Source organism: Chaetomium globosum, genomic scaffold, assembly GCF_000143365.1.
Source record: "Chaetomium globosum CBS 148.51 scaffold_1 genomic scaffold, whole genome shotgun sequence".
NCBI lineage: Eukaryota > Fungi > Ascomycota > Sordariomycetes > Sordariales > Chaetomiaceae > Chaetomium > Chaetomium globosum.
This window is the reverse complement of record NT_165976.1, coordinates 5682318-5702174: the sequence shown is the minus strand read 5'-3', so window position 1 is coordinate 5702174 and position 19857 is coordinate 5682318. Positions and strand designations below refer to the sequence as shown.

Sequence of the window (19857 nt, the reverse complement as noted above, 5' to 3'; positions counted from 1 at the left end):
CCAGCACACCCGACACACACACACACACACGACACATTCTCCGGGATATCGCACATATTCCGTGCGTTCGGTCATAGTCTAATGAGAAACCTGCTAAATTCCAAGCGCAGGCCGGGGTATCAAGTGTATCTCGAGAAAGCTGGAATGAAGAATGCCAGGTCCACCCGCCCCCCTCCCCTTTTTCCTCTACCCCCGCACCAAAACCTCGGGCATCATGCATCCAGTAGTTCCGTAACCAACCCGAGACACTGTCTCGTTTCCTGTCGTGGCACAATAACACGGCCAGCTCATTGCTTCTCGCCGTCCGCCGCCACTATCCTATTCATAAAGTCCACAATGGCCTCGAAGTAACCGTCCTCGACCACACTCGAGTTGTGATCGCCGCCAGGGAGAGGTTTCCAGACCTTAATGGGGGCTTTTGACAGGTCGTGGAGGCGCTTCATGTGAATTGGTCTGGGTCACATGAGTGTTAGCTTGGATACCACAGACTAGTACAAGCAAAGGCGGATAGCTTACGGTATCAGTTCGTCCTGGAGCCCGCTCAAAAAGAGCGTCGGCACCTTGATGCTGGGTATCAAGCTGTCGCTCGGCCAGACCTGGTGGCACAGATAGGCCAGGTATTTGGCGGGCGGCATAATGGAGGGAATCAGTTTGCGCATGCTGAGGAAGGTGTTCTCGAGAATCAGTCCGCTGATGTCCGCGCTAGCCTGGTTCTTGGCGACGAGACGGATGCCGACAGCGCCACCCAGACTCTGGCCATACACGACGATCTTGTGGGCGCGGGTCTCAGCCCGGTCGCGGAGGTAGTCGAGGGCCGTTTGAGCGTCAATGTTCAGGCCAGACTCGTCAGGTTCGCCCGTAGAGATGCCATAACCGCGGTATTCGAGCATAAAGACATTACAGCCGGAAGCGGCGATCAACATGCGTGCAATGGGCAGACGATGACCAATGTTGCCAGCATTTCCGTGGAACATCAACACCGTCACCTTGGAATTTGGCCCACCGCGAGGCCCCCGAATGTAGAAGGCCGACAACTTTTCGCCATCGTTGGTTGGAATGATAAGCTCCTCGTAGTCTTTGAAGTGGAATTGGCTCGGGCGCGGGACGTCGGTGCGGGCGTTGGCGGGGACGTGGGAGGGATAAATTAATGCTCTATAGACGGGATATCGCGTTAGAATGAGGGATATCGAAGGGTGAGACGCGAGGGTCGGGATATCATTCACTTTTGTTTAAAGTAGAGGAGACCAGTCAAGACCGCGGCGATCCCCTAGACGAACAAGTGAAACAGTTAGCCAACAAACACACATCAACTGCGAGTTGAGGCCGGCAAGGAAAATCTTCCAACTTGCCCCCTGAACCAGTCGGCGCGGTTGGCGGCGCAGCCATTCAGGCACTGGGCGGGATACACAGAGGTGTCGGGGCATACAGTAGAAGCTATCGCAGGCACGCGCATGTAGCCTGCTGCACTGCTCAACAGCGAGCCAGTCTGCTCCAGGAAAGAATTGCTGGCCGACGGGACCGGCATGACGTGTCGTCAGAAGGGTTGGGAAAAAGGGCGGTAGGCGGAATATAGCGGCCGGGTGGAGGACCTGCGGTCAGGGATGAGATTGAGATGGAGAAACGAGAAACGACCAGGTGCAGATGTGGGCAGGGGGATGATGAATTTGGCGGCGCCCCTTCCAGTCCGGCGGTGTCACTTGTTGGGGCGGGAAAGCCTAAAATGCGGAGCTCATGCCCAAAACCTCTAGCTTCTGCGCTTCCCTCGCTGTTTGCTGCAAGTTCCTGCGTGCTGCTGCAGGGAGGGTTTGGGGAAAGTGCAGCAGTGTGGAAATTTGAATGCAGGTCGAAATGTCCGCGTTGGAGAGGCGGAGCATGATGTAATCGCCATCCCAAGCGGATCGCCCAATTCATTTTCCATTCGGCCCAAGACCCGGCCGATCAAAGAGGCCATTCTCCTCTCCCGCTCTCTGGGGCGCCCCGGCCCCGGTGGAGGTGGCCCGACTCCGGCTACCAGGCCGAGATAGCGGGCCCGCGGCAATGCAGTGGATGGGATGAGCCGATCACCTGGCCAGACAGAATATGGCCGCCTTTCCAAGGGAAGCTTAATTCGGCGTTCATTACTTGGACTATTAACGAATTCAGGGGATTGCCGAGCCTTGTCCCGGACGACTTCATCCTTCGGCTCCCACACTTTGCTGCTTGAGAAAGGCTAATCCGTTTGACGGCGACGCAATTGGCACATCTCCATACTCGCGCGCAACACCGAGCTCTCGCATTGGATCGTGCCGCGTTCATGCACCCCGTCGACGATTCCATCAGGCCCGTCACACTGGCGATGCGCTAGGCCCAGGCAGGATCGCCAACCACTCGGCTGGAAGCTGTTGCGCAAAGTCTGAAACACGAGACGGATGGAAGGGGGTTCCAACACCCATCGGCGTGCATTGGGAGAAAACCAAGACCCCGCGAATGGCCATGCGACAAAGCTGTCGCAGGAGGTTTGCAAACCCCGTAGCCGCTGCTGAAACGCTCGAGAAGCCTTCGGGGGACCTGATTCGTTATGCGCCTGCATTACCTATCTGCCCGGTTCCTGGGCTAGCACCGGCAACGAACACGAACCGTATGTAGCTAAAAGTTGTTTCCACTTCTCACATCATTAGGAAACCCCGTGGAGAAGGACAGGAATCCAGACGTGATGATGGATTCCCCCGCAAGTGACTTGATTGCCCCGTATGACCAGATGCGGCCACGGCCGTCGGCAGGTTGCCAGCATTGGCTTCTTTTTATAACTGAGAAGGGGACCGCGCGCTCGCTTGTTCCCCGACCAACGAAGAGCGCGCCTCAGTTGAGTTTCGTGCAAGGGTTTGTGAGTTTGTTGTGCCGCCCCTCCCCACTCTTCTGAGCGATCGCGAGCCTGTGAGTGGCTGTTTGGCCGCTTGCCTGCACCAAGCCGGCTCTCTGATGCACGAATCGGGGTGATGGGTTGCTCCCGCAGTCATCCCGTTCTGGCGGGCGCGACCAGGGGAATGGAGGGGCTGTGGCTCGTGCAGTGGAGCTTTTGCCTGCATCGGCGCCCAAAATCTCCAACCAAAAAACATCTTCAGCTTCAACTTTCTCCATGGCCACACACCCGGGAAAGATCTGCTAGTCACCAACCCCTCCGTCCACTGGCCAACTGATCGAAGATCCCGCCAGATCAAATTCAGACCTACATACAGAGCTAGCGGGTTTCTTATGCGCCGTTAGCTTCCCCACGATTTCTTACCGTTGCTGCTAGTCAGCTCCTCCAACTCTTCTTTCTTATTCGTGCCTAAAGGCGCAGCAGCCCACTTCCAGCTTCTCCAAAAGTCTCTCGCTCTTTCGCTCAGCCGCCCACCCACCGACGGGACGACACACAGCCCCCCCATATTCTAGCCCTGTGCCGCCCATACCACACCCGTCCTCCCCGGATCAGAGCTCGCCTCGATCGTCGCCTCATCACGGCGTCCCTCAGAAGCCGGGCAACAACCAACTTCTCTGCCGACTCAAGGACGATTGGCCGGATCGGGTACTCACATCACTTCTATCCAGTTGGAAAGTCAGGATCAACTGTGAGGCCAACTCTTGGCAGCCACTGTTGACAACCCGCGTCACTTTTCTGCATACTGCGCGCCAATTGGGACGAACCGGGAGTTTGGACGAACCATCCCACCGCCACCATGGTTTCCTTCTCGTGCGAGGTGGGTGGTTCCTTTATTTTGTTATGCCCTCGGAGGGAAGGCTTTCTCCCTCTGACATGGTCGGCTTTCTGGGCATTTTACCAGAGACAAGCGCATTCTCGGGCGTCCGCGCCTCAATTCCAACACCTTCCTTACCCCCCTCCTCCACCCCTCCTTTGCCGGGTGGGATGTCCGCACCCCCCCATGACCACCCCCGAGGGCAATCTTAACTGACATCACACACACCTTTGCTGCACACCACGCCCACGGGTCACTTCCAGCAGGTCACACCCTGGCCCACCACCCCTCCATCCCGCACACCCCTTCCCGTCTGATCAAGTTGATCTTCGCTTCTTTGAATCTCCTGTCACTCTCCCTGTTTCCTCCCTATGTTGCCACCATAACCCCCCCATCATATCATCTGGCCCCTCCACGGGATCACCTCATCGTATTCAACAACCTCTAACAACTGCTCTTCTCTCTTCTGTTTAGGGGTGCGGGGACGTCTTGACCAAAAAGAAGCTCGATCCGCATAGAAACCGCTGTCGCGGGGCGACCTTCACCTGCATCGATTGCATGGTGTACTTCCCTGGTACAGAGTACCGCTCGCATACGGTAGGACCGGTCCGTTGTCGGTGTTTATGTGGCCCCGCTAATAAGCAACGAAGAGTTGCATGACGGAAGCGCAGAAATACCAAGGCGCCCTTTACCGTGAAAAGAAGAGTCAACCTGCCTCGTGTCCCACCCAGAACACGAACAACAACACGAACCAAAACGTCATGGCTCACCCAGCGTATGTCGAAGATGTCGCGGAGGACTATGAGTCCTGGCGTGACTACGAACAGCGCAGCGATGATGACGACCAATCCATCGGCGACCCTCTCCCTGAGGCACCAACACCTCCCTCGGCGCTTGAGGCTGGGTCGCCCGTTGATGTTAATGTCTTTGATTTCCTTGTCGCCAACCCGACACCGACCGCTTCCCACGTGTCCCTCCCAGCCACTGCACCCATCCAGCTGAACGAGGACACACAACTGGTCCGTTTTGAGCCCGAGGCCAATGGCATGGAGGAGACTTGCGAGGACGCCGGTACCATGGTCCGGTATGACAGCGGCGCGGTACCAACCCCCTTCGAGACCCCCGCGCCAAAGGCAGCGCGGAAGAAGGTGAAAGACACCGACAAGGACGCCAAGAAAGACAAGAAGCGGAAGAGGTTACACATCGAAACGGACCACATAATGACAGATGCGCCGCCGGTGCTGCACTCGGGGTTGACGGGCGGCATCAACCGGTTGATGTCTAGACCCACCGTCTTCCCGCCGTCGCCGGATTACTCTGGTGGTGACGTCGCCGAGACGCCAGCCAGCCCGCTCAAGAAGACCAAGTCGAGACACCACAAGTCCAGCCGCCCAACCGAGACCCTTGGCAACAGCTTGATGGCTATGATCGCCGCTAGCTCCAAGCCTAAGCCCTCATCCAAGAAGCGCACCAAGTCAAAGTCCAACTCGACGCCGTCCAAATCAAAGAAGAAGCGCAGCACCAAGGCCCTCGAGGCACCACAGGAGCAGAAACTTCTCGAGTTCAGACCCGGGTCTAAAGACGGCAAGGACGAAAGCGGCACCATGATCGTGTACAAACCGCGGGCGGAACACTTCCTCAGCTTTGTCAACAAGGGTCCCGAGAGCGAGCGCGGGTGCAGCGTCAACAAGGCTCTGAAGCGGTTCCATCGCGAGAGGGCCGCATCGGGGGTGCCGGTGACCAAGTTGATGGAGGAGAAGGAGCTGTGGCGGTCACTACGGATGAAAAAGAATGACAGAGGAGAGATTGTATTATTTTGTATTGATGATTGAGCCTATGGGTCATCAGTAAGTAATGCAAGGAAGCGGCATGTGCATCGCGGGAGGGCATTTTGGACTGGGATGAGGGGAGGGGAATACATTGGATGGGAGTTAATGACGGCATGTGGCATGTGGCATGTGGCATGTCTTTTTTTCTTTTGTGTTTTCCTTTTCATGATACCTTCTGTCGTGTTTGGGCATGTGGGTATATGTTGGCATGAGTTATCTTTTGGCTTATTTCTTTCATCCCGAGGTGCAAAGTCGCAGACTCACCTTGGCGTTTGTACTCGCAATCTCGTTTGCTTCAGGGGCGTGTGCTTTTGATTCTGCTTCTTCTGCCTCCTCATTTCTGCTCCTTCTTGGGATGGAGTACGGAGGATGTTTGGCTTTGGTGGACTTGTCTTGTTTGGTGAGCAAGGTTTTGGAAGTAATCTTCTGGGACTGATGCCATGTTTTAACATCGGCGTTTCCTTGGGCGGACCGGGAGCGAACTCGAAGCGTATGTTTTGCCGTTCATTACCTTGTACACTACCAGCTGTCAATGGACGAAAACGGGTGCAGCTGGGTTTCTCTTTTGTCCTTCTTTAGGGAATCGAAGCTCGTGCCTCGGGTTCTCCGATCTCGTCGCTTTGCGGTGTAAAATAGGGCTGGTCTTGAAATACATTTGCTTCTCGATTCTGATATCCCGTCTATGCATGATTCATATCAACAAGTTTACATGACCCCGGCATCGCCTACAATATTACATTACTTTACACAACTTGTCCCTATGCAACCCGCAAAGGCAGGATGTGCTGCACCATTGCCTCCCTCCTGCACAGCGGACACTCCGGCTTCTCCCTCACCCAATCCCCAATACATGCCCAGCAAAACACATGGCCACACTGCGTCGCGGCCGGGTCCTTCAACTCCTCCAGGCAGAGCGTGCACTTTCTCTGCTGCTCCCCCTTGATCCACCCCATGACCTTTTCACTCGCCAGATCATACCTCGCCCTGCCCGCCCTCGGAACCGGCGTGTGCGCCATGGCACCAATCTGCCCCAGAGTCCGCTGCGCCGAACCAGCCCCCCCAACACCACCACCCCCAAGCAGCTCATTATTACTCGTAAACGCATTCTCATCCAGCGACACATCCACATCCGCCCCCGGCCCAAACGCAGCCCTTCTCCCTAAACTCCTCCCCCTTCCGCACCATCGCCACCCTCATGAACATGCTGCCGCCCAGCAACCGGCCACCTGCTCCCTCACATGCATCCACCCCCTCACCAGCATCTGCACCACCATCAACACCCCCAACACCTCATACCCCGCCCTCCCTCCCGCACCACCTGCACCCGCACCACCCGCACCCACCTCCTCCTCCACCCTCCGTGTAAAAACATACCTCAACCCCCACACCCTCTTCGACAACGAATAATACGCCCCCGTAAAATAGAAAACCGCCAACACCACCGCCTGCACATGTGCCCCGCTCGTCAGCTCCCCCAAGTGCGCCAGCAGGTACCGCACCGCGCGGTACTCGGCGCCCGGCCGCCCGGACTTGTCGCGCGCTTCGTCGCGCCCCTGGCGGGTGAGCGTGGCGAGGCGCGTTTGGAGGCGCGTGCGGAGCGTGGCGCGGAGGCGCGGGAGCGTGCGGGACGCGAGGTAGGGGAGCAGGATGGATGTGGTGATGTAGCCGGCGCGGAGGGGGAGGGAGGGGAGGAGGGGGCCGGTTGGGGGGGTCGGGGCGGTGGTGGTTTCGGGGGTTTGGTGGGGTTGTTGTTGTTGTGGGGAGGAGGAAGCGGGGGCTTCGACTTGGATGAGGTCGCAGTATTCTTCGCCGAGGGTGCGGTTGCCGATGAGGGTGGTCAGGCAGAGGTAGAGAGCGTCGGCGAAGGTGCGTGTCTCGGTGGCCCAGGCATGGGCGGAGCGCGCGCCGCGCAGGCGTCGGTGGAGGTCGCTGAGCTGGTTGGTCAGGACGCCTTGGAAGTAGGCGTCTTTTTGGTGGGCGCGGATGATGTCGGGCGCGGCGGCGAAGGGGTAGGGGGAGGAGGTGAGAGGCGGAGGAGGGCGTGATGGCGGTGGTTGGGAGGCCATTTTGTGGGTGAGGTTAAGTGTATCTCTGGGAGTGAGGATGTTTGTGTGTTGATTGCAATCAGGAAAGAGTTCAATGTCCTGGGTCGCGACGGGGAAAGTGAAAATGGTTGTTGTCGCGACCAGCGCATGCAGTGCAGGTTGTTGCAGTTCGGCCCGTGCAGATGCTCGGCAAGTTGACCAGCTGCAAGCGGCCTGGACCTCGGGTCACGGATAGAGAGCCAGGGATCTGTGGGCGGTTGCATGGCAGGGGTACAGGTTCGAGCCAGGGGTGGACTCGGCGGGGCCAAGCATCGGTTGACGTCGTCACTTTCCCTTGGAAATTCCCCATTTCTTTTATTTTACAAGGGGGGAAATACAGGGGTCGAAGACGTAATTCAATTCTGGCCTCGAGCACTTCCATTCTCTTGATTTTCAGTCTTGCACATTGCGTGTTTGACAGTGCCCAACAACCCTCGTTTCTCAACACCCCCGTACCGTCAACAGCGTCTTTCGATGACGCTGGCGGCCCCAATACACGGGCACAATGGATGGTGATCCTGCTGTCGAGCACCAGCTCGATTCGTTTAGCCTGACCTTTCCGCTTCCCTACCGGATTGCCTTCATCGTCATCTTGGGTACGTTACGAGTTGGAAATCATAGAATTATCGAAAACCCAGCCAGAGAATTCTAACACAAACTTAAACTACAGCCGTCTGGGGATGGGGGTTCAACCTCCACTTCCTCCACCTCCGCCGCATCGATGTGCCCGCCCTGATACGCTACCCCGGCCGCTCGAGCTCTGCACAGCTAACACACCACCACTCGACCTACCGCCTCGCCTTGTTCCTCTCCCTCACCTCGACGGCCTCCATCCTCACCTTTTGGCTTTTCACCCGCCGCGACCCGACCCGCGTGATCGACTACGATTGGCTGCCCATGACCAACCTGCTCGTGCTGGCCGCGCTCTTCTCCATCCCGCTTCGCCGCCTCTCCGTCTCCCACACGGGCCGCAGCCGCCTTCTGTGGACGCTGCGCCGGGTCAGCGTCGGCGGGCTGGCCGAGGCCAAGGACGGCAAGTTCGGCGACATTCTGCTGGCCGACGTGCTCACGAGCTACGCCAAGATCCTGGCCGACCTGTTTGTCTGCCTGTGCATGTTCTTCTTCGGGGGCCGCGACGGTTCTGCCACGGCTAGGCCGGACCGCGGGTGCGGTGGCGCCGTGCTCGTCCCGCTCATCATGGCCGTGCCCAGCACCATTCGGCTGCGCCAGTGTCTAATCGAGTTTGTGCGCGTGCGCAAGGCCCCGTACCGCGAGGCTACCGGATGGGGTGGTCAGCACCTGGCTAACGCAGCCAAGTACTCGACGGCGTTCCCCGTGATTGTGCTCGGGGCCATGTTGCGGGGCCAGAAGGACGGCTCGCCGGGGCTGTACAGGGCGTGGGTTGTTGCTTGTCTGCTCAACTCGTTCTACAGCTTCTACTGGGATGTGGCTAAGGATTGGGACTTGACGCTTTTCTCGAAGAACCGCGACTCGCCCGAGCATCCGTTTGGGCTGCGGCGGACCCTGCTGGTGCACAAACCGGGGGTCTACTACGCTGTCATTGTGCTGGATCTTGTGCTGCGGTGCACGTGGATGATCAAGCTGAACTCGAGCATGGATCGCATCAGCGACTTCGAGAGCTCCATTTTCCTCATTCAGTTTCTGGAGGTGTTTAGACGTTGGGTGTGGATCTTTTTCCGGGTCGAGACGGAATGGGTCCGGAATTCGACAACAGGTTTGGGCATGGATGACATGGTTTTGCTAGGGGACTACCAGGGTAACAAGTACGAGGACGAGGACTGAGGGGTGTTCTCAGGCGTTAGGGTGATCTGGCGGTGTTGTGTGGCATTATTGGAAAAGCCTGTATGTATATTGCGGTTTACGTGGGCATTAGAAGGGCGTTTGAATATTGCTGGCAGAGGTATGGACAGATATCTCATTCTCTCAATTATGAGCTGGTAGACTAATATCTCTTCCCTAAAGAATACACCGCGTTACGTTCGACTCTACACACACACACACACACACAATTTATTCCGCCCGGCGGGCCTAACCCGAAAGGGCAAACTATCATACAATCTACTAATACATATCCTAAAATGGATCCTGGTCTCATGAAGCCCGTACATCCTCCTTTTCTGGCTTATCTCCTTACAATTTTGCCCTCTCTGCTGCGGATGCTCGTGGGTTAGTAGTACGAATAGTAAGCTGGCTTGAAGGCTAGTCTCCAAGTGTCCAACGTCCTATCTTCGGCGGCTGAAGCGCGCTTACTCCGTGTGACACGAGATGAAGGGGGGTGTTAGTCGGGGTTTAGGATGGTGAGGTTAGTTTGCTTCATTCTGTTGTTGTTCAGTCCTCAGACGACCTGTGGCAATGGCAAAACGTATCGTCGCCCGCACCGCCCGCATGTTGGGGGACCAGTCCTTGTCATCCGAGGGCGACTTTCCTCCCAGGTAGAAGGAGAGGTTCCCCCTGTGGACATCCGTACATTGCAGCATCTCCCTACGGTGTTGATCCCATTGCTTGCATCGGAAGAGGAAGTGGTCCACTGTCTCTCTGGCTTGTCCACACGTACACTGATCTGACGGTGCTGCTTTGATGCGATGCAGGTATGTGTTGAGCTTGGCCATGCCTGTTCTAAGCTGAGCAAGCACGCCGGCCTCGCTTCGGGACAGGTGGTCGTATAATAGTTGGGTGTGCTTCCCTGGTAACGCTATATCGACTCTCTTGGAATGTCTGCCCACTTTGTCAGGTAAGGACGTGGGCGGTGCCCGCTTTGCCCATGCGATACGGAGGGCTGTTGACCACATGGCAGGATCCTGCGTTTGTGGCGTAGCGTCCTGCCGTGTTGCGTCGCTAGCGAAATCGGCTTCCGCTTTTCTCTTTCACATCTTTCTGTCGCACGAACCATTTATGCATCTAACCATCCACACCGTGTGCCCTCGCACGCGCTCCTGTACACGCTGTGTTACGATGATTGTAAGCCAACCGGGAACTGTTAGCCAACCTGGTAATCAATCTGGACTGTCAGCAAAAAGTGGCTGTGGCAAGAAATGACGGTCATTACGATGACTGCCGACAAATTTTAATGCGAATCCGACTCCATTGCAGTTTCCACCAACGTGTTAATAGATAAGAGAGGGCGCGGCTGATCCCTTGACCAAGTATCTTGGATGGCGATAGTTCCGGCTGCATCTTCTCAACTGTCGGCCCGCCCATCTAGCTGTCTGCTGTCGGCCGCAGTCCCTCTAAGGTGGGGCACACAAGATCCTAGCATCGCCGCAGGGACTGTTGTTTTCCATCTCCAGCACACATGGGTCATGTGACCCTGTTGACGCATTCTGTCGAGGTGAGGGCCTCTACGGCACTTCACAGGTTTCTCACAGCCATACAAGCAGCACTGAACTCCTTGCGATTGCAGTAAAGTATTCCGCAGCATGGCGCCAATTTTCCGCTCTCTCAACGTCATCGGATCCGAGACATGATCCTGAACAATTCGTTGACCAGTTTCAGATTGCCAGCGTAGTTGGCTGTGCTCCATCCGCACGATTCAAACCAGCCTTCGATGCTTTGGGACAAGTAAAGCGCCAGCCAACGGGGGTGGAAGCCCGAGAGAGCTGAAGACTGCCGGATGTAAGTGCGGCATAGGTGTCCACTGCGGGGGCTCGGTAGGTGCACGACCCTTGCATATTACCTCAAATCGTCTGAGGTGCCAGGGAGTGGCAAAGACGTACTTGTCATCATTTGCGTAAGTGGCGAAAACTAAGTAGCATAAAGGAAACGTTTCTCCCAGACCCTTCACTTGAACAAAGACAAAGATATCAAAAATATAAATATATAATATTCATTACTAAGCGGAAACAATCTGGAAGAATGTCACTTGCCCAGAGGCATGCCCTAGGACCAATGTATGGTTGTACACTGATGTGCACGTTGCCCGGTAATTGGGAGGAAGCCAGAGAAGATTCTTTCCACCCCTGGTGATCCATTCGCCATTGAAGAAGAGAATATCGCCTCCTAGTCCCCGGTTTTTAGAGGCGTCTAAGCCTGAGTTCCAATCTAACGACAACGCTACCGCCGTGACCGAACCGCTATGCCCCTCGAGCGTCTGTTGGAGCGTGCCCGTGACCGCATCCCAGAGCCGGATGGTCATGTCGCCCGAACCTGACGCAAGCGTTTTGCCATCCGCTGAGAACGCTACCGCCGTGACCCAATGGCTATGCCCCTCGAGCGTCTGTTGGAGCGTGCCCGTGACCGCATCCCAGAGCCGGATGGTCTTGTCGTCCGAACCTGACGCAAGCGTTTTGCCATCCGCTGAGAACGCTACCGCCGTGACCCAATGGCTATGCCCCTCGAGCGTCTGTTGGAGCGTGCCCGTGAGCGCATCCCAGAGCCGGATGGTCTTGTCGTACGAACCTGACGCAAGCGTTTTGCCATCCGCTGAGAACGCTACCGCCGTGACCGAACCGCTATGCCCCTCGAGCGTCTGTTGGAGCGTGCCCGTGACCGCATCCCAGAGCCGGATGGTCTTGTCGTCCGAACCTGACGCAAGCGTTTTGCCATCCGCTGAGAACGCTACCGCCGTGACCAAATCGCTATGCCCCTCGAGCGTCTGTTGGAGCGTGCCCGTGACCGCATCCCAGAGCCGGATGGTCTTGTCGTACGAACCTGACGCAAGCGTTTTGCCATCCGCTGAGAACGCTACCGCCGTGACCGAACCGCTATGCCCCTCGAGCGTCTGTTGGAGCGTGCCCGTGACCGCATCCCAGAGCCGGATGGTCTTGTCGCCCGAACCTGACGCAAGCGTTTTGCCATCCGCTGAGAACGCTACCGCCGTGACCCAATGGCTATGCCCCTCGAGCGTCTGTTGGAGCGTGCCCGTGACCGCATCCCAGAGCCGGATGGTCTTGTCGTACGAACCTGACGCAAGCGTTTTGCCATCCGCTGAGAACGCTACCGCCGTGACCGAACGGCTATGCCCCTCGAGCGTCTGTTGGAGCGTACCCCAGTGGTCATTAATACCTGCGACCGATTTGATAAACGATAGCCTCTTCTTCCACTGCTGCTTTCTGACCCGACTTAAGGTTGGACTGAAGACAAGTGCAGAACCGTATATCTGTAATGGAGCCCGTTCCATAATCGCTCCATGACTGCGAATAAATTTTTCTGCATCGTTCAAGAAGTCAACAAAATTAGGAGCTGTATCCGGCTGTAGCTAGCAATATTTAGTTACTATACAGCATTATAACGGTATTATTAACTGACCTGGGCAGCGTGCAGAAGCGTTCTTATCAACAACACCCCATCAGAGAGCCTTCCCAGGAGAGACAAAACCTCAAGCCAATGAAGGAGATGGTTTGTCAGGAAGGCGTGGGCTGGGCCGTCGTCCTCGATATTATGTTTGCTTTCCTTTAGGTGGTGGACCCAGTACTGACAGGCGTATTGAACTTCAGGCGGCAGGTGGGCGTTGATAGTCTGCTGGTCGAGCTCTGACCGCAGCATTCCCGGCACCTTTAAACAGCAGATATCTTGTCCCAGGCATTGGTCCATCAGTTGGATGCATCTTTCCGTAAGCGTCTTGTGATATTCTGCCTCGTCGATCCAAAACTCATTCTTGGTACGCTTGGCCGGGTCAACCAGGAAGTCGCGGAAGGATAGGTGAAAGAGCCTGACTGGGGCATCGTCCACTGAGGGGATATCAAGGACGGAGTGGAGAGAGTTGAGCAATGCGTGGACGCTTTCGCATTCGACATCTAAAAGTTGTCCTAGTGACCGTACTGAGAGCGGCTGAGCAAGGAGTATAATGGGGCCAACGATACTTCGGAACTCGGCTAGCACTTCGGCCTTGTCCTGATCGGTACGTCCAGAGGTGAGCTGGTCGAGGACGGGGAGATATGTGGCGTCGAGTTTGTCGAGCGTGGAATTGCGAGCTGCCGTCCGGTATTCCAAAACTTTCTTTAGTCGTTTGGCAGGGTTCGACCTTCCCTGATCGTCCACAAAACGACAGACGGTTGCGGCAAAAATGAACAGTGGGACAGCCATCTGAGCGAGAGTTCGAATGTCATTTTCGCCCGGCCAACCTAGTGGCACTTGTCCGTTGTATTCATCCTTGATTCGCGTGAGCTCATACGCCAAAAATGTGGATATGTCCTGTTCCACAACTTGCTCTGGGATTTGGTGCAGAGCTAAGCCTTGGTATTTTCCCTGGACGTCCTTAAAACCAAGGCGAATAGGCAGCTCAGGCCGACTGGTGATGAAAATCCTCAAACGTACGGAGCGTATGACGCTTGCTTGTGCGAACAGTGAGATGATAGTCTTGACGTCCTTGTCTCCATCACATTCGTCAAGAGCGTCAATGATGACCACGATTGCCGTGGTGCGCTGAATGCAGCCAAGCGGATGGAGGATGAGCTTTTCGAACTGGTCCCTTAGTGCTCTCTTGGGAATGTCCGGGTCGGCATCAATGGCCTCTCTGATAGAAGGCACCAGGGCAGGAATTTTGTGTACAAGCTGGCGAGCAATGGTAGGGAAAACCAAGCCAGCGTTGCCACGGTCGCCCTCTCCCCGTTTGAAGAAAAAGCTCGCGCCAAGTAGGCCGTCTTTCGCGAACGAGGTGGCCACGGTCCGGGAGATGGTGGATTTTCCTGTTCCTGCCATGCCGTTCAGCCAGAATATGTTCTCGGCTTGAGGATCGCTTGCCCACTCCCGGATCTGGCGAAGGAGCTTGGTCCGGGTGTCGGGGTGGCAACGTGCGTTGTGCTCCTCGGCGTGCGAGTCGGAGGCCGCGCCGCTTGCGACCGGGAGCGCTGCTAGGTCGATCTTAGAGTGGATATCGAGAATTTCGGTGCTGGAAATTACTGTTAGCTATGTATTAACCAAGGTATGAGGCTTGCGCATACATTTGATCTATTTGAAGAGCGGCGGAAAAGGAGTCTTGGTCCCGCTGAAGGTTCGCAATGATCTTGTCCACGTCCTTGCTCTCGAACGGCCACCCGAAGGCTCGCAGCCCTACACGTCTCATCGTTTTTGCCCTATGACCCTTGTGCAACTTCTCTTCCAGCTTCGTAGCGACATCACCAAGCTGCGAGCAGGTATTGCTAAGGGCTTCGCGCAGCTTTTGCGACGTCTCGAGCCGAGCTCCATATGGACCCTGGAGGAGCTCTCGTACGCCTTCAGCGGTTGTCTTTAAGGTATCGGTATGTTTTCGCAGGCGCTTGATGTCGGACCTGGCGCTCTTAACAGCGGACGAGTACTCGAGACAGAGAGAGCCGACCTTGGCGGTCAACTCGACGACGGCGATGGCGCTTGCGACGGCCCCGAGCCCCTCCATCGTGCCGGGAAACAACGGAACGATTGACGTGTAATATGTACGAATTGAGGAATTGGTTCGAGGGAGCGATGGAGAATCGTGGCTAGTTACAGCAATCTGTTTGAAGATCGCAAGGTTTGGGGAGAAGGGCGTCGCGCTGCCCAACCGCTGCCCGACACAACTGCCTCGACCCAATTGCGCAGGGTTGGCCTAGCGCGGGGTTTGTCGAAGCCGCTTTAACCTACTCATCGACGATAAACCATCACCTCATCAACGGCGACAGTGTGATCGTTCACAAGATGGCAGCTTCTGCTTTCCCTTGTAGGGATAAGTCGCTGCGTTCCGTCGAAGAACAGTGCTTGGCCTGTCAGATTGCTTGATCCGATGATCGCGTGGGGTCCGCAAAATCGGAGTGCGTACAGATTACAAGGGCCTCACTTCCAGGACCCCTCGATTCCTCCAAGCCCGGATTCTGGCACGAGCTAAATTTAGCAGCGACTACGGAGTACAGATTACGGAATACACAGTCGCATGCTCTGGCGGCTAAATTGGCCAATAGCAAATGTGCCCTGATTTCGGCCCTGAAGATGGAGAGCAATGGCCCCTGGGCGGCGGCTGGATTTAATGCACCCCACCTTAAGCCCACTGCCTGACAAACAGCGACACGGAGACCGTACCCGCATCGTCCGAAATGCGGACGGCAGACGACGGGCGGGCCGGCAGTCGAGCAGCAACAACTAGAACCATCGTCATCCAGCACTTGGTCAAGGAAGCCAGACGTGCCCTCTCTTATCTATTAACCTAACCGTTGATGGAAGAGCCGGGTTCGGCTTATTATTCGACCACGGTCATCGTAATAACAGCCATTTCTGGCTGACAGTCCAGGTTGGCTGAAGGTCATCCATCGTAATACTACGTTGTTGCATTACCATGTATATCCTGCCTGGTATGTACAGTACACCAATGGGTACGAGGGCACACGGTGTGGCTGGTTAGATGCATAAACGGTCCGTGCGCCAGAAAGATGTGTGAAAGCAAAGCGGAAGCCGGTTTCGCTAGTGACTGTATGCCCACATTGCCCTTTCGGGTTAGACCCGCCGGGCGGAATAAATTGTGTGTGTGTGTGTGTGTGTGTGTGTATGCCCACAAGCAGAGAGGGCAAAATTGTAAGGAGATAAGCCAGAAAAGGAGGATGTACGGGCTTCATGAGACCAGGATCCATTTTAGGATATGTATTAGTAGATTGTATGATAGTTGCCCTTTCGGGTTAGGCCCGCCGGGCGGAATAAATTGTGTGTGTGTGTGTGTGTGTGTGTGAGTATGCCGACAGTTCATAACAAGCCCAACGAACCTTGACAGATATTTCTACATTGAGGCACGGATTGGTTCTTTTCGCCATTCGCCATCCACGACAATGGTTCGTTATCGAAGCTCAAGCCCACGTTTTGTTCCGGGCGGGCTTGAACAAAGGCACACGTTGTCTCATGACGGAAGGCGGCGATGATGGGAAGCAACACACAAAGCAAGAGTCGGCCCGGAATATCGACGAAGGCTCGTCTTTGTTCGGATTTTCTAACCAAACCAATGCCAACGTGGTTGGTTCCATCCGAACCAACCAACTTGAGTCGTTCCCAGGTTGTAACAACGGTCGGGCCCCTTCAGGTGAAAATCCAAGCCGCTCGACGATCACATACTGCAATATTCTTCAACGTGCCTCCCAATATGCCTCTGCCACGGAGCCCCGATGTCTCCAGCTCGACGCTGGGGTGGTCAGGGTCACACGCACCCGCTCACCATCCACTCGCCCCCCCTCCGCTCAGGGAGGTTGAGAGGTATGGGAAGAGATCGCTGCCGCCGGTACCGCTCCAGAGAGATCCCAGGGTGTCTGCTTTCAGCAAGGAAGTGGACGAGGCCCTGGCCACTCCTGCGCCTGTGGTCAGTCCTGCCGAGGGTAGTATTTATCTCATGTTTTGTGGTGACCCTACGGATAACGGGCAGGCTGAAACTACCTCCAACACAGACAAAATCGCAGAGAAGCACCAGAAGAAAGAGGGACTGAAGGTCAACACCGCGGGCGTTCCAGGAGCCGAGTCCGAGCTGCTCAGATCCCCGCAGCCACAACACAAGCTGTCAATCTCCAAAATACAAAAGATATCGGGCGTTCATGCGCCGACCTATCGGGAGACAACTCCGACGGGGCACGACTCTGCAAAGAAGATCCAGAGGGTCACAGGTATTGGGGTCCTTTCGGAGACTATCCAACAGCAGAAGCGAATCCGAGAAGAGCACAAAATCCAGTTACATGGTGAAGAGGTGTCTCCCTTGAGCAACAACGGCAGCGACTATGGGTCGGAGGAACCCAAGACGGCCGTCTCCGAGTTGGACGGCGATGCGGAGGGGCACGGGAAGGGTTATTTCTCGGGGTCGAGCTGGGGTTATTTTGGCTCCGGCCATCCCTACCGGCGTAGCACTGGATCGACTGGCCTCCCAAGCCCGCTGCGTCTCATAAGACCTTCAAGACCGAGCCGTAGCCCGGAAAAGGAACTGCCAGAACCCGCCAGATACGGTGGATATTTACCACGGCCCGCTCTTTCGCCCTGGTTAGAGAGTGAACGGATGAGCCCCGGATGGAACACGCCCAGCGGCAAGTTCAGCCCGGATCTTTACCACGAAACGATAAAGGAAGTGGCAGAAGCAGGTACAAACTCACCCGAGGGAGAAAATAGAAGCAGACGAGCAGAGCTTGCTGCTCAGCGGTTTCTCCAAGCAGACGGCACAGGCAGCGCCGGTAACCATGGCAGTCCCAACCCCAAACCGCTTCCCCCTCTGCCACATCAGCGGCGTCACCCTCACCAGCTGGGTCATTTCCCAGACGCCCGCCCTACAGGCAGTTCCGAACGTATCCAACCCGTGTGGCGGCCCTACAATACCCAACAAGAGCTTCCCCGCGCAGTAAGCGTCAGCACCTTTGGTCGCCTCCACGCGCAGCACTTAGGCCCTCCCCATCCCCCTCCCCACCCCGAGGCCCCCAGCTCCCTAGCAAATTCGACTTTGACTCCGACTCCGACTCGGACAGCAAACCAAACACCATCGGCACCTCCGACACAGGCGGCTCCATCCCAGCCTCCATCACCAGCGACATCAGCGACGGCAACCGCCACCGGCGCCCCCGCCATCACCATCACCATCGCAGCAGCGGCATCATGGCCAAAGTCTTCCATCGCACCTCCGCCACCTCCATGACCACCGCACCAGGCAGCCCACCCCCCGTGCCAACCAACACCCCGCAACAACCCACCTTCCCCCAGGACACCCACCCCCACCACCACACCACCACCCAGGACGGAATCCACCACTCCAACAACTCGCGCCCAAACCCAAACCCAAATCCCACCCCCCAACCACTCCCCACATCCACCTCCCAACCCCAGCCCGTATCCACATCCACATCCTCCAACACAAACACCCGCGCCCTCAAACCAAAATCCTCGCTCACCTCCCTCGCCGCACGGACGAACAACCTGGTCGGTGCCGCCGCCGATTTCATCCTGGCCAAGACGGCGGAGGAGAGGCGGCGGCAGCGGTTGAAGAACTATATAAGTGTTTTTGGGGTATGGGGGGACAGGTTTTGTGTGGTGGGTGATGGTGACTCGGAGAATTCTTTTTTGAGAGTCGCGGTGTGTGGTGGTGGTGGTGGTGGTGGTGGGTTGGGTAACGGTAGTGGAGAGGGGGGTGGGGGGTTTAGGAGCCGGTTGGCGTCGGCGCCGGCTGTCCCTTCTGCTTCTTCTATGCCCTCGGCGGCTGTGCTGGGTGTGGGTGGGAGGGGGAGGGCTGATCGGGCTTCGGAGGTGGGTAGGCTGGGGTACAGCGGGCTGGGGGCGGGTTCGAACGGGAGTTTGGGGAGGGAGAGTTTTTGGGTGGGCGGCGAAGAGTGGGAGTGGTGCGGGTTCTGGGGCTGGCTCTAGTGCTAGTATTGGGGTGAGGTCGGTTTCGAGGCAGGGAGTCAGTCCACGGGGCAGTCCTGGTCCGCAGGTGGCTCGGGTTTCGAGGGAGAATAGCCCGAGGGGAAGTCCCCAGCCAAGGGGGAATGCAGGTGGGCCATCCCCGAGGCCGTCGCCGAGGCCGTCACCCAGACCATCACCAAGACCATCACCTAGACCGTCTGCGGGAACGGGGCGTGATTACAGGACTGGGGGCCAGGGGCTGAGGATTGGGATGCGCCCGATGTAGCGAGGTCGTGTAGCGAGGTCTCGTAGAAGTGGGTTGGTTAAAGGGTATTTATGTCAGTCAAAAGGGGCATTCGCCATTTCAAAACCCAAGCAAACCAACAATAACTAAATGTTTTCCTCCTTTCCAATATAGAAATCCAAGGTTCTCTCATATCATCCCCAACCCCTGACTTATACATACCATACCGTACTGTATCCCAAACGTCGGATATTACCGGCTCTGGTGTTACCAGATACAGCATGTACTTTACTTCACGGCTTCGGGCTGCTACCACCCCAACGTACCCCACAGCCCGGCCGAGGTTCCGGCGAGTGCCCCGCATCCTGTACCCCAACTACTCCGTGCAGCCCTGTGACTTCCTTCCACAACCGGCCTTTGTTGGGTTTCCGAACGGGTAACTGCACTAAACCCCCAACCCGTGACCCAAACCACAGCAGCGCATGCGCCCAAGACGATGAGCACACCTCTCCCCACCGAGGAGCAACTGCCAGTGCCAGTGCAAGTCGGTTCGCCAGAACACCAAGAAGAAGTTCAGACGATCATCCAGAGTGTCCAAGACGCTCCGGCCTCCGACACCGCTCTTCCGCTGCCAGCCGAATTAGACGGAGAAGCCGCCGAGTTCTTATCCGAAGAGGAGGAAGAGGAAGAAACGCACAAGGGATCCAATTACTGGGATGCATCGACTATGGGAA

The 19857-nt window shown here is 56.5% G+C and overlaps 6 protein-coding genes across 6 annotated transcripts in view; 3 read left to right on the top strand and 3 right to left on the bottom strand.

Moving 5' to 3' along the window:
- Positions 1-287: 287 nt before the first annotated feature.
- CHGG_01847 (uncharacterized protein) lies at positions 288-1386 on the bottom strand (the record flags this gene model as incomplete). The annotated part of the gene is made up of 3 exons (XM_001221067.1): positions 288-453; positions 517-1150; positions 1359-1386. 3 exons carry the CDS (start codon positions 1384-1386, stop codon positions 288-290), a joined length of 828 nt encoding a protein of 275 aa, XP_001221068.1.
- A 2885-nt stretch (positions 1387-4271) lies between these two features.
- Positions 4272-5545, top strand: CHGG_01846 (uncharacterized protein; the record flags this gene model as incomplete). The annotated part of the gene is made up of 2 exons (XM_001221066.1): positions 4272-4310; positions 4364-5545. The coding sequence occupies 2 exons, from the start codon at positions 4272-4274 to the stop codon at positions 5543-5545; spliced, it is 1221 nt and encodes a 406-aa protein (XP_001221067.1).
- A 702-nt stretch (positions 5546-6247) lies between these two features.
- CHGG_01845 (uncharacterized protein) lies at positions 6248-7608 on the bottom strand (the record flags this gene model as incomplete). Its single annotated transcript, XM_001221065.1, has 3 exons — positions 6248-6267; positions 6393-6734; positions 6858-7608. 3 exons carry the CDS (start codon positions 7606-7608, stop codon positions 6248-6250), a joined length of 1113 nt encoding a protein of 370 aa, XP_001221066.1.
- A 523-nt stretch (positions 7609-8131) lies between these two features.
- Positions 8132-9429, top strand: CHGG_01844 (uncharacterized protein; the record flags this gene model as incomplete). The annotated part of the gene is made up of 2 exons (XM_001221064.1): positions 8132-8222; positions 8297-9429. 2 exons carry the CDS (start codon positions 8132-8134, stop codon positions 9427-9429), a joined length of 1224 nt encoding a protein of 407 aa, XP_001221065.1.
- Positions 9430-11476: 2047 nt separating this feature from the next.
- Positions 11477-14956, bottom strand: CHGG_01843 (uncharacterized protein; the record flags this gene model as incomplete). Its single annotated transcript, XM_001221063.1, has 3 exons — positions 11477-12841; positions 12892-14473; positions 14526-14956. 3 exons carry the CDS (start codon positions 14954-14956, stop codon positions 11477-11479), a joined length of 3378 nt encoding a protein of 1125 aa, XP_001221064.1.
- Positions 14957-16657: 1701 nt separating this feature from the next.
- Positions 16658-19857, top strand: part of CHGG_01842 (uncharacterized protein) — a gene marked incomplete at both ends in the record, with an annotated part of 4625 nt that continues 1425 nt past the window's right edge. The window contains 3 exons of the mRNA XM_001221062.1: positions 16658-17887; positions 17968-18783; positions 19298-19783. Of these exons, the coding sequence (XP_001221063.1) occupies positions 16658-17887; positions 17968-18783; positions 19298-19783 (2532 nt within the window). The remainder of the gene's footprint in view (positions 17888-17967; positions 18784-19297; positions 19784-19857) is intronic.